Source organism: Taeniopygia guttata, chromosome 1, assembly GCF_048771995.1.
Source record: "Taeniopygia guttata chromosome 1, bTaeGut7.mat, whole genome shotgun sequence".
NCBI classification, from domain to species: domain Eukaryota; kingdom Metazoa; phylum Chordata; class Aves; order Passeriformes; family Estrildidae; genus Taeniopygia; species Taeniopygia guttata.
Window position 1 is genome coordinate 105,745,590 of NC_133024.1, and position 13,414 is coordinate 105,759,003.

Genomic DNA, 13,414 nt, shown 5'->3' on the forward strand with positions numbered 1-13,414 from the left:
ATCTGTAGAGGTAGGACTCTCAATACAAGACACCCAGAGTTTATGTTAGGCTTTTTTTTTTTTTTTGTGGTTTTTGTTTATTTTTTTCTTTTAAAAACCAAATACACTAGCACTCAGAAGAGTGTGAAACATCACACCTTAACACCTGGGTTGAATTTGCATGCTGCCTTTGTAGAGGACATGCAGCATCTCTATCCACTCACTAGAGATGGCAAAAATTTGAACCCTCTGAGACACAGCCAGAAGTGAGATGGTAAGCTTTAGTATGTCACTGTCAGATTTCTTTCCAATTTTCTTAGTATTGTACATAAAGCAGACAGCACAGATTCTAAGACAACTTACAAGTCTATGGCCACCTACTGTAACTCAGTTCTAATAAGCACCAATTTAATTAAAATAAAAATAAATGCAAAAACTCTCTCTACACCAACAGCAATTTAACTTTCCATATTTTCACTTTGTTGAAAGATTATGTTGCTATTCACATTTCAGTAGCTCTATCACTAGAATAACAGCATCATAATGTCAGCTTGAAGCAGCAGCTTCTCAGTGCTATGTGTCAGGATGTTTCACTGGGTATATTTATGTAGCAATACTGCCAAGTGTGATTGTGGGAAATAGTACAGCCTAGAAGATTAATAATTGTGGTAAGTGGAAAATAGCTTTGGGAAATCCCCAAAACAACACTAAAACTGATTTTCAAATTACAACTCTTATTAGCTTTCTAAAGAGTTTTAAATATAGGATGTGAGAAGGTATGAAATAGTAAAGGAAAGATATGAAACAGAATATTGATTCTCTGCCTTCATTTATCCTCTCCATATTGTTCAAATAATACCAAGTGAGATGGAATTTAGTATCATATCTGCAGCTTGGGTCTTACCTGGAAGGGAGCAATCCCACAGAAAAATAACTAGCACTTCTCACTTCTCTTCCTGAACAATACAACCATACATATTTTCAAAGAAGTCAGAATTAAGTAGAACATGCTGAATTTTAACTAGCCATTCACCAATCAGCTCAAACAGCACTGGTCTTAGATTAGGTTATTACAAGACCGTGGAGAGCCAAAATTGAAAGGTTTGAAGGCTTCAATGGAGAAGTTTGCAACGTAAAAATCAAACTTTCTATTGAATATAGGTACTTTTTGTACCAATAGTTCTTTCCTAGCAGAACTACAAACAATAAAAATAAAAAATAAAGGGGAAAACAAGCTTTAATTTTTTCAAAACATATTTCCAAGAAAAGTAAAGTAAACAAAGACTCCCTACATCCCCTCTGACCCCCAGTTATATAACTTACAACAGAACTAGTTCAACCATAGTGAGAAAATTTAATCTGGAGTATACTATGGAGAAAAAAAATCCTACAGACCTCTATGCAGAAATTAAAGTTATGGATAAGACAAGCCACAGTTTTCCATTATTGTAGACATAAATTAAGTCATATTTAGACCATAACATTTATCATTTCCATTTCAATAGAAAATTGTGTGTTGTTGCTTTACCTTTTTATACAAGAATATCTTGTATATGTGTTCAGAACTCTCACAATTAAAAAAGGTCAGGACAGAGTAACTGATACATAATTGAGTGATTTCCAAAAAAATTTATGTTTCATACATCTTTATCCCATTGTTTTTGCTTTTACTTTTCCTGTAAACTACTGAAGAAAAAATTTTTTTGCTTCTTTCCAGGACCTCTTTCTAATGTCATTTTCCTTCCCTCCTCATTCTAGCACCCTGAAGCAGAAACAGCTGCAGTGAAGTGCTCATTTGTAAAGCAGTCACCTGGCCTAAGTTCAAGCATTTTAAAGAAGCAAGGAGTAAGATAATGAATGCCACCTGCTCCCACTTCAAAATCCCGATTACAGGACTATGGGAGAAAAGAAAAGAGCCCCAACAAATTTAGAGGAAAGAGGTAAAAAAGATGTGATATCCACCTGGAGGAAAAAGATTAAAAGAACTAAATGGGGAAAGGTCTTTGTGATCTGGAGCGTGAATAAGGGAGAGTTTCACCTGTAGGAGTAACCTCTCTTCATCAGCAAAATATTTTAGTTTCTGTATATTCCTAGGGTGATGATGTCACTCCACAGCTCTTGGGGCAGGACAGTATGAAATGACTCCAGAAGGCAAGAGAGTAGAACTCTGATTTATTTCAAATACATCTCTCTTTTATAGAAAGTATCACTCAAACCTATTCTATTGGTCTTAAAGTAAAAACATCTCAAAACCATTGGTGTGCAGTGAATGATGCACAGTGGCAGAACTTAACTAGAAGCATTGTGAACAACAAGAGAGATAAAGAATTATTTACATTCTTTCTCAACAGTTTCCCAGGCTGTTTTCCACACAGCTGCTGCCTTGTTTTTTCAGTTCAATGCAGAACATACCATTCCAGAGATCATGTGCCAAGCTTATATCCTGAAAATTCACCCTCTGGGCTCACTAATGTCCCCCTGGAGCTCTGCCAGGTGACCTGTGTTCACTTCTTCTTGCACTCAGAATGGAAAGCAATTGCTAAAGAGTCTAAACGTCCATGGAGAGATGGTGATGACAGAGATTGGAAAATCTACCTAAAGTAACCCCTTAATAAAATGACAGAGAAACAGCATTAGAAAAATCTGACCTGACCAAAATAGTAAACTGAAAGCTAGGAATTGGTGGATTAGAAGAAAGAAATAAAGCTTCCCACTGCTTTCCCAGGATACTATGTGGTCAGTGCTTCATGATAGTCTCTTACTTTATCTCAATCCCTTTAAGGATGCACTTAGAAAATTCTTCCAGATGCAGATTTCACATTACTGTCTGAATCTCTTTAAGAAAAAAAAAAAAAAATACAAACCAAAACAAAAAGCCACCTGTTCATCACTGAAAACATTATATAAGAGAAATTATATCATATCACCACTGTTAAAGGAAAGGGATTGGTTTGAAAAATAAATAACTTTAATGCTATCACAAAATCTACCCTCACTTTAAGAGAATCTAAATATTATGGAAAAAAACTTTGGGTAGCATCATTCTTTCAGTGTTGGAGAGATTATGGTGTTTGGTGTTTTCTGTTTGGTTGTGAAGGTTGTCTGGTTTGTTCTTGGTTTGGTTTTTGTAGAAGTCCAGGAATAGAGCTAAAATTGGGGAAAAGTACACACACCAGGCATCAGGTCCACTGTATGAGTTAAATATCATACCTGATTTTCAAATTATAGCTATCCTTTCTTATGAGTAACTCTGCTTCTTTTCATACCAGTGCAGAGGAATAAAGTCAGAGGATCAAAAGAAAAAAAAGAAGAGAGCATCTGGAAAAAACTTTATAGAGAACAAGGAAATAGACAAGAAAGATGCAGAACAGGAGAACTGGAGAAATAGTAGATTATGGAAAAAAAAATACAAACTGGAAAAATTGAATAGGGAAAACAGAGGAGCTAAATTCAGAGGTGTTTGTCATCAGAGTGTTTATCATTCTGTGTAAGTATATCACAAAATATTTATAAAGCATAGGACGTGTGAGACATCAGGTTTCTTGGAGAATTCACGTGAATCACTCTTGGACAACTTTTCTTCAGTGCATATTAAAACTGTCTTTTTTAGGCACTAAATCTAAGAAAATCTGACACCCAAGTCTCTAATGTACCTGCATCTTAGAGTGATTGAATTAGGCTCCTTAGAGAAGGTTTTTTAGTATTATAGGATACAGTTAGGAGCTCCCAAGCACTGAATGTCCTAGTGTACCTATTTAATTGATCCCATCTGGAATTTTGAAGGACGATTCAGTGTTCCCACACACTAAACATGAAATGGAAAATCAACAAAAATCAAACATCATTGGTTCATCATAAAAATAACTGCATCACGGCTTTGGAGGAAATGAGGAAATGAAACTCTTGCAGAGAACTTAGTGATTTAAGTCCAGAAGATGACTGGTAAGTCTGGAGACTTGCCTCTGGGAATCTGACTGAACACTTTCCATTTCCCAGATAAGTGCAGGAACTACTGGGCAGGAGACAAGACCTGTGGAGTAATTCTTCACTTTTATTGAAAATAGGTTCACTGTGCAGAAAGCTATGCAAGATTTATGGCAGCAGACAGAAGAAGAGCAAAAGCAGGCTTAAGTTTTGCAGCCCTGAATTACAAAACCTGAATAAAGCGCATAAATTCCAGTAAGCAGGAAATGAATGTTCATCTGATGAACTTTGCACTGAACTGAACACAGCAGTGCAGAAAATCTGACATAGGACACAGAAATTTGTCTAGACAACCCCAGTCTGGTTTACTGGCAACTGCACTCCCCAGCCAGGGAATGATCCTGAATAAATTCCTCTGTTCAGACTCCTGATGCTATTCCTACAGAGAAAGACAAAAAGGAATTTCTGATTACTGATTTCAGACACCAGATACTACATGGTCCTGCAGAGCATGCAATCTGAATATCTGAGTATCAGATACCCTAATCAGGGAACAGACAGTCTAATATTGTTTCTAGGTGGAAAGACATTGTAGAAAGATGACTAGGGCTAAAATCAGAAGAAATTGAAAAGTTATATTCAAATCCTAAGAGAGATTACAATGGTATTGAACTTTTAGGGAAAAATACAGTTGTGGCTCCCTGGATGGAATGTGGTTGGTGTGTTTGAAACCTGTTCTAGCATGATTCCCCACACGGTGGGATTGTTGTTTGTCAGTGTTTCCCATTGTCTTGGAATTTCAGAGCCCTCCTCAACATCTTGCTTTTGTTTCCAGCCGCCACATGGAGCAGCATGTGGAAACAGTCACCATCTTGTCTTTGTCTGGGGAAGCCAAACATCATCTTCTTGTCTCAGCTGCCACGAGGAACTAAGTCAAGGGAGTGACCATCTTTTTGTGAGTAAAACACTCTTTCTGTATACTTTTTGTTATCATTATTGCTGTTTCTGTGCATTTCTTATTCAGTTTCTGTTTTCTTCCAATAAATTGTGATCCCAACCCAAAGTCTGCTTTTGTTCCTGCCTTGCCAGAGAGGGCAGAGGGAAGGGAGTGGCTTATTTGGGGTTTAATTTCTGGATGGTGTTTAAACCACTACACAGTTTAAAAGTTAAACTCCCTAATAGCTTGAGCAATCAGCAACCTTGCAGGACAATCCCCTTTAGGAGGCAAATATCTACTTAAGGCATCAATAGTAGGAGAAAGAGAAAGAGATTTATCACATTGGAAAAACCAGTCCCAATTTAAAAGCAGCAGTGGCAAGAACTGGGTCTTTTAGATAGACTTGCACATCTTCCTTAAGCCATGTACACAGAACCCCCAGAGAACTCTGAATCTCTAGAGGTAGAGTTTTATACAGCATAGACTAGAAGAAGGCAACTTCTGAGAGAGGCTAAAAACTCAAATCAGCTGGTGGAATAACATGAAAGGTTTTGAAAGCAAAGACTACCTTCTCCAGCTGTTTCCTTGTGAGGCAAATCCATACTTTCAATTCAACAGCTATGAGAGGTTTTCAACAAACACCACATTTTCCCCCTCTAAGTACCCACAGGAAAATCTCCTTCTCCCTGTGGGACAACCTCAAAGGCTGAGCTTTGGATCTATTCCTTTCTCTTCTCAAAAGTTTCCAAGCCTGCACTCCTTGAGACTATCTTCTTGGTATACGGACTGAAATTCCTGAAAAGGATCTGAGCTGTGTTTATTTGGTTGTGCTGTGAAAAGCTCTCCCTCCATGAGGATTTAGTATGACACAAAACGCAGCACCCAGGTCAAAGCAAAAAGCCAGTCATTTAAAATAATGCTGAAACACCCACAGAGGAAGCAGCTAAACCCCCCACATAATAGACAGACCATCCTCAAGCCCTGTACAGCCAGCTGTCACAAGCCTATTGAAACAGTGAAAAGCTGCTTTTCCTACCTGTAGCTGTGGAGGAGTGCATTGAAAGCCAATCCATCAGACCAGCTAGTGGTGAAATTGGTGACGTTGACCTGTGGGTAACTGCGAGTGGATTGACGGACCCAGCTCAGCAGAATCATCTCACTGTTTGTCTGCTGCAGCCCAGCCATGATGTTTTTCATTACATCTTTGACCTGCAATAAAAGACAGAATTTGATAAATGATTGAACTTATTAAATGCTGACTATTTCTTTCCTTGAAATGAAAAACCTTCAGTTAAATAAATTTCAACCTTAAAGAAAAACTGCTAAGTAATTAAAGAACATATTTGTTTTCACAATGTAATGACAGCAATCAATTCTGAATGCTTAAAGACAACAGCTGCTGACATGCATGAATTCATTCATCCCTGTGTCACAGGTGAAGCAGGGACAGAGAAGGCACATTTGTTAGCATCATTTGTGGTAAAGAGTTCTTTCAAACTAAGTATTTCTCCTTGTGGTTTTCTTTGATCTGAAAATACATCCTCAGTAAATATGAGATACATTACAGCAAAAGTCGATAACATAATGAATAGCACAAACAGTGGATCGTCTTTTTGACTTAAAGGTGCAAAATATATTTGCACACATGCCCTTGGATGAAAATTCAATTTCATTGCATGCATTAAAAGAGTATTGCATATGTTTCAATTTTATTATTTTAATGAAGTTAATCCTTTTTCACTAGAGAGAGTTTACCAATCTACAGTTATTATTTTACAAAAAGCCTAAAGGCTTTCATAAATATTATCCTGGAGTTTGACATAATGCAGAAGATGTTTTATTTCCTATCAATTTCCTTATTAGTGAAAGAGCACATAAAACTTCTATTAAGAATTATTTTCCTGTAAAGTAACACCTTTTAAATAATTTCTTTCCTCATTTATCTTTTAGAACAGCAGCTTGTTTTAATTATTCCCTAAGATATAATTTAACCAAAAAGCTGCTTATTGCTGCTTATTCACTTAGGGAATATGGCATTTCATTATCATTTTCCCCTTGAATTACTCTGCTGCCAGTATCAGTCAGTCAAATAACATTCATGGCAGAATTTACTTTATGATAAAGTGTGGACCACTTTGAAACTGTAAAAATCATAATATGCAGAAGCTGTAATCTGAAAGAACAGTCAACAAAAACAATGACAATTAATTACCATGACATTGTAGGAAAAACAAAGATAACCTTTTATTGTTGAGTACAGTAAATTGCTCACTAGTTTCACAATAATTAATTCAACCATTTGATTTTGTGAAGATATGAATTTCTGAAATAACATTTTGGGTTTGCATCTCAGATGCATACTGGCCAAAGAGTATCAGTGCCCTTAATTTTCCTTTTGAGACTTAGGTGTAAACTTTACTTTATATGTTATTAATTTCTAAGAAGGAAGGAGAAATTTATCCTCTACATTTCATGAGATATTTTCCTGACTTCAGTCTTAGATTTCAATTTGCACCAATGAAAATTAATATAAGTTCTGTCAGATAAGATGTTTTTATAGTTGTCTCCATTTTTACATCAGGAGACAGAAAATAAAGTGTAAGAAAATTAGGAAATATGTTCTTTATTTTTGCTTCATATGTCTGAGTGGGTGTTTTGCATTTCTTGACATTTTTAATGTCTTTATTTTTGAGAGATGCCAAAGTTGATTTACATAATGTAGCAAGAAGCTGAGATTTGGCCTCTTTATTCCCAAGCACCTTCATTACTATAAAAATACAGAATCCTGTTTTTTTCATAAATCTGGATGCTAAACAAGAAGAAAACTTTTGCAATTAGCATCTGCTGCACCAAATATAAACAATAAGAAAGGCTATAAAATACTAAAGTTAAAGTTAAGGAGACTTGTCCAAGCTAAGATTTCATTGCTCATTGTTAATTTTGTTTTTTATCATATGCTTATATTTACAAATGCAGATTTTTATGAATATTAAAGGAAAACTCTTAAGTTTTGAAAAATACAACACACATTTGCATTAAAGGATAGCTAAATGAATGCAGAGGCATGATATTTAGAACAGAAGAGTTCATAACAGAAAACTGATTATGTGTTTGAGGTGATATCAAAAAGAAAGGAACTATGTCTATGAACAGAAATGATCAGGCAAAATTAGTAAAAAAAATGGGCTATCAGGAAGGCAATTATTCAGAAGAATCCAGGTAATAAATCCAAACCCTGTATTTATTTTTACTTTGCCATAAATGAATATAAAACAATTTCAATCTCACCTTGTTGAGTTAAATATGCTTACAATACATAAAGTTTTTCTCTCTTTTTCCTGCATTTCTATGCAACAGTGAAGACTGTTAATTTTACAATTTTTTGTTGCCTCCTAGGGTAAGCCAGACATTTAAAATAACAGAGTAAAAGGGTCTGACCTCATCCTGAATGCTGAGACCCTTTCCTCTTCAGTGATAATTGGTGGATAACTCCCTTCTACAGCTGGAGTCACCTTGTGCACCTGAGTGTGCTGATGGGGATCCTACCCCACCTGGCACCTTGGCAGCACCATGCCATGCCCTGCAGCACCACTCTGCCTGCAGCATGGCTGGGTCCTCAAGCAGGATCAGTGCCTCAGCACAAGAGTGCTGGCTGATATCCTGGTGAAAAGGAAGCTTTTTGAAGGCTTCTTGGTTAAGATGTACTGCTGGAAAAGTGGCACATAGTAATGTATCCATGTCAGCCTGAACAGCTTTCAGACAAACTCCCTCAGCATCCAGGTTCAAATACCAGAGCTATTTCAAAGTGCCTCTGCTTCATGCTGTCAGGTGATGAGCTGACCTCTGGTACTCATTTCATTTTTACCTCTCCTTTCTAATGCAGTGTATCATGGCAGGACACAAAGCTTTCAGGTGTAGGAAGCTCTGACTTCCAGAGAACAGATATACTTGCCCTTCCTGGGGAAAGGACATAAGCTATGGCAATAGGAAAAGATGAAATTTTGACAGAAGTAGGTGAAAGACCAATTCAGACATCACCGACACGGCTTCTGAAATGCCAAGCTGCCAAAAGGAAAGCTGTGGACAGAATGAGAGCACTGCTATTCTTGTCACCATGTGAAGACAGTGGCCAAAAACAGCACAGCCAGCCCTGGCTCACAGCAGCAATGGACCTTTGATCTTCCCACTGTAGGGCCATGTCCTGGAATCTGGGCATGTGTTGCTGTGTGTGTAGATGGAAAGGAACACAGCCTGATCCCAGGCTCACACTACATCTCATTCACCTAAAACCAACATACAGGCATGTAACATTTTATAAGACTGACATTTGACTTCAGTGTGCCAGACCGTAGTAAAGAGGGAGGGAAGAGATAATCTAAAAAGAAAACTATCTCAAAGCAAGAACTTTTCATTTTTCTTAATAAAATAGGAACCTTACATCTCCCTGACAGAATTACTTAGCATTTTTTACTTGCTAGATTTCAGGTATTCTGACTGCATACATTATATTTTTATAGCTAGAACCATTAAACTCTTTCCAAGTACATTTGACAGGACACTTTTAAAGATATTTTCATAGATATTCAAGACACCTATCAAAGTAAAGAATATTCTTTGTTCATTGATTCAAGGTGAATTGACAGAAGCATTTAATTTCCATTATCAAAAATCAAAATTAAAATGGTAATTCATATTAAAATACTGATGTGAACAATAATCCTGATGCTTTCAGTAAGTCTCCAGATGAAGCTGTCAGGCTGTTGAAATGCTCCCCTCTGAAATACTTTCCTTATGTATAGATCTATTCTTTTATGATTTTTCCCCGAGAAAGTCAAGATTTGGGCCAAATATTTTTGCTAGGTGTTTTCTTTCATGCTTTACATGAAAATAATTTCACTCCTAAAAACAACAAAACAATTGACACACTACCATATAGAAAGTTTTTCCACTCTTAAGAAAATTAATCAAATATAACAGTTCACAAATTAATAGTTTTCCTCTGTTTTTACTTAAATGTTAATGCTGCAGTGAGGCTGGGATCACATAACTGTGAGAAAGAGGGCAGCAGCTTCAAAGAAATAGCGTCTGATGGATTCAGTACCATAAAGTGCTTTGGCAGGAGGTGCTCAACTCAGAATGATGTTTGAACCTAATGATGGGAAAATGAACTCAATTTCAGGGAAACTTTTAATAATAATAATCTGAAAAAAACAGGCTAGATAAGAACACAATCACTACAGGAAATACAGAAAGCCATGATATTTCCACTGCACAGATGCACTGCCTCAACCACTGCCTCTCCTCAATGGGACTGCTGATATCCATTTGGATTGGTTTTGGCATTGTTCCTTTCAGGTACCTTTCTTCTACCATCTCTTTTCTAAAACTATTTTTGTACAAACAGATCAATTTTTTTTTTTTGTGTGTGACCATCATGTTTTAATATGTAAATACAGTTGTGCCCTTTTGTGGTTCTGGCTGCAGGACATGAAACTGGAAAAGCTTCTTTCCTGTTCATCTACAACAACACAAGTGTTCACACAAACAATAATCTCGTATCTTTCCTTGTTTTGTTGTTGTTTTTTTTTTTTTTTTTGGTTTAGATGTAGACAGATAAATTTACTCTAAGTGGCTCTTCTCAGGGTATGCAAAAGCAGGACTGCACCAACAAACACAAAGTACACAAGCAAGCATTAAATAAGCAATTTAGAACAATTTTATGCAATTAAACTAGGAATATTGAAACAGAGACAAAGGAAGTGAGTTAACAATCTGCAGCTTTTCTCTGTTGCTGCCATCCTTAAAATGAGAATAAAAACATTCCCTACTTGGATGAATGATACACATCTTATTTTTGATAAGTATGTTTCAGTCTTAAAGTCTTTTCAGCTTTGTTTCCCACCACTCTTTCTTGTTGTTCTATGAAAAACTTGTAGATTATTTCTCGGGGAACACAGTCAACACTAACGGACAGACTCCTAGCCCAGATTCATACAAACACATGGATTCAGAGCATCTGTATGCTAGATCTTTTTGAATTTTGATTTTACTGCCATCTCAGTTTTTTTTTTAGTTAAGTGTCCTCATCTACCATTTCACAAACACCCCCTTTCTCTCCAAAGAGAAAGGAAGCTAAATGAGCCACATCTGCTTCAATAAATAGGCAGTCTAGCAGCTTTTTAGAATTCTAAAAATAATTCTTGGCAGGACGGGTCAGCAGCAAAAAGCAATTGATGTGATTATTTCATTAAAATAGGGAAGTCACTCTTTCTAAGATACTGAAAAGAAATCCACATTGGCTTTTGCCTATCGATTTTTGTTAGGATAACATATATATATCATCTTGCAATATCTGACTGTCATATTACAGTCAAAAAAGTTTCTGCTAATCCTGTAAAAACCATTTTGTCTTCCTATATTGTCAGTATCCTGAAAAATATGTAAGCAGACTGCCATAATATTTGCTGATTTAGCACATTGCAATGTTTGTGTTTACTTTGTAGGTTGTTGTTGGATAATAATGGGGAAAAGATCAGTGGAATAAAGGCATTTCACAGGAAATAATGACCAGTGCCACTCACCTGCCAGTGGAGGATTATATTCCAGATCAAACCAAGGGTCAGCTTATGATTTCCATCCACAATATCTGAGCTCCCTATATTTACCAAATCAACCTATTATTGAAACAAAAAATAATTGCCAAATATTAATAACAAGCATAAGAGGTTGGAAGAAGATTAAGGGATAGGCTAAGGCAAATCTTTCATTTGGTTTCTGTTGTTCCATAACATACAACTCAAATTTTATAAATGGCATAATTAATGTTCTGGAAAAAAACAGCAGTGATCTGGAGTTCCTATTATTCCAGTTACAGCATGTTGTGAAACATAAAATTAAAAGCAATAGTTATAATAACTCAAATATCTTTTATATTAAGCTTCTACAATTACAAATCACACAGAAAAACTACTGTACTCTGCTTTATACTACCTTACATAATATAATTTTCTGAATGTTAACACACGCATCTAGACACTGTAAGAACATATAAACCCAAGATATGATATACTTAAATGAAAATAGAACTTAATTTTCCTTAATTAAATTTCATAATGTATAAAGAAATATACAGGATGTGTTCTGGCATACTGATAAAGCAGCAATTGTGATCTAAGCCAGTCTTTTCCACAACAGCTCATCCAGAAATGTTGTTTTCCATAATTTTATCATTCATTTTCAATTTCATAATGGATCATTATTTGCCACCATGGAATTTTCCTTTCTCCACATGGGAAATGATCCTTCACCCTCCCTCACTTTTTATACTATTTGAATAAGGAAGCCAAACTCAGGGTTATAAATGGAAGACTATAAGCTGTCCTGCACATTTGCATAGAATTGACTCTAAAATTCGCATCCTTGCTATTTCATAGATACAATTTTTCATGGTCAGAACTCTTTTTTTTTTTATTGCAAAGTGCCCCATTCCTTCACAAACTACATTCTGCAGTCTCTAGTGCACTTCTGAAGTTATTGAAGTTACATCTGCAAATTGATTACATCTGCAAATTGATTGCACCCTCAAAACAAGCTGCTTCATTTTAATTTTTAGGGCTTTTTTTTCAATGCATCATTGTATAGCTCATTTTTACAAACCACAAATCACGTATTTTTTCTCTAAAACTCTTGAAGAGCTCTTTTCTTTAAGAATTACACATTTTGTACTAAAAGCACATGAGACTGGCTATTTCTTCTAAGCATCAATGTCTTGGAACATTTCCCAAATGGAACTCAGACTTTAAATGCTAAATTTAAAATGGAGTTCTTTGCACCAATGACACCCTACATAATTTGTTAGGGCAGTGCCTGCATATTCTACAGACCAAATCCATTCTTGGAAGTGCAAGCCTGAACACAGAGCCCACGTCTGTTTTACTGAAGCAGAGGAACACTGCCCAGTTTGCCACAGGGAGGTTTAAGCCATAACCCTCCACCCCTCACATCCCCCATGCTCCCTCTTCAACACTATCATTTCTCTTTGGGAACCAAAACCCTGTGAAATTGATTGACTGGAAGCAGCAGCATTATTTAGTGGTAGCACCCAAATGACTACAGAGCCTCAGAGCAAAGATGGAACATACCAGCAGGAAAATCTGGACTAGTTATAGGCTTTAATTCACTTGGCTTTGCTTTAATTCACTTGATTTTGTGTTCCTGAAGGCCCTGAGAAATCATTTGTCAAATTGTTGAAGCTTAAGGAAACTATTTCAAAAGCAGGTCTTTGGACTTCATATTGACATATCTTTACATACACTGTACCAATTTTTATATCATTTACAAGGTTTTCATTGCATGAATACAATGGCCACTGGATGACCACTTCATTTTCTAAAACAATGTTTCTTCTTCTATCTTCTAAAATGGGAATACTCTCTGTTTTCTTCACAGATTTCAAAGGGACTTTCCAGATTTGTGTTCTGGAAAATGTGTGAAGAGCACACCAGCGGATTCATCGGATAGGAACTGAATACTTCAAAAACTATTTTCTATGATTATTTGTAACAAGTTATGCAA

General features: G+C 36.2%; 1 protein-coding gene across 16 annotated transcripts in view; it reads right to left on the reverse strand.

Moving 5' to 3' along the window:
- DMD (dystrophin) overlaps positions 1-13,414 on the reverse strand; it is a 1,135,802-nt gene that overhangs the window by 759,832 nt on the left and 362,556 nt on the right. For all 16 annotated transcript variants that reach the window (XM_072937290.1, XM_041719931.2, XM_041719926.2 and 13 more), the window contains exons 5-6: positions 11,422-11,514; positions 5,877-6,049 (exon numbers count right to left, since the gene is read on the reverse strand). In XM_072937290.1, coding sequence (XP_072793391.1) covers positions 5,877-6,037 — 161 coding nt within the window. In that variant the 5' untranslated portion in view covers positions 6,038-6,049; positions 11,422-11,514. The remainder of the gene's footprint in view (positions 1-5,876; positions 6,050-11,421; positions 11,515-13,414) is intronic.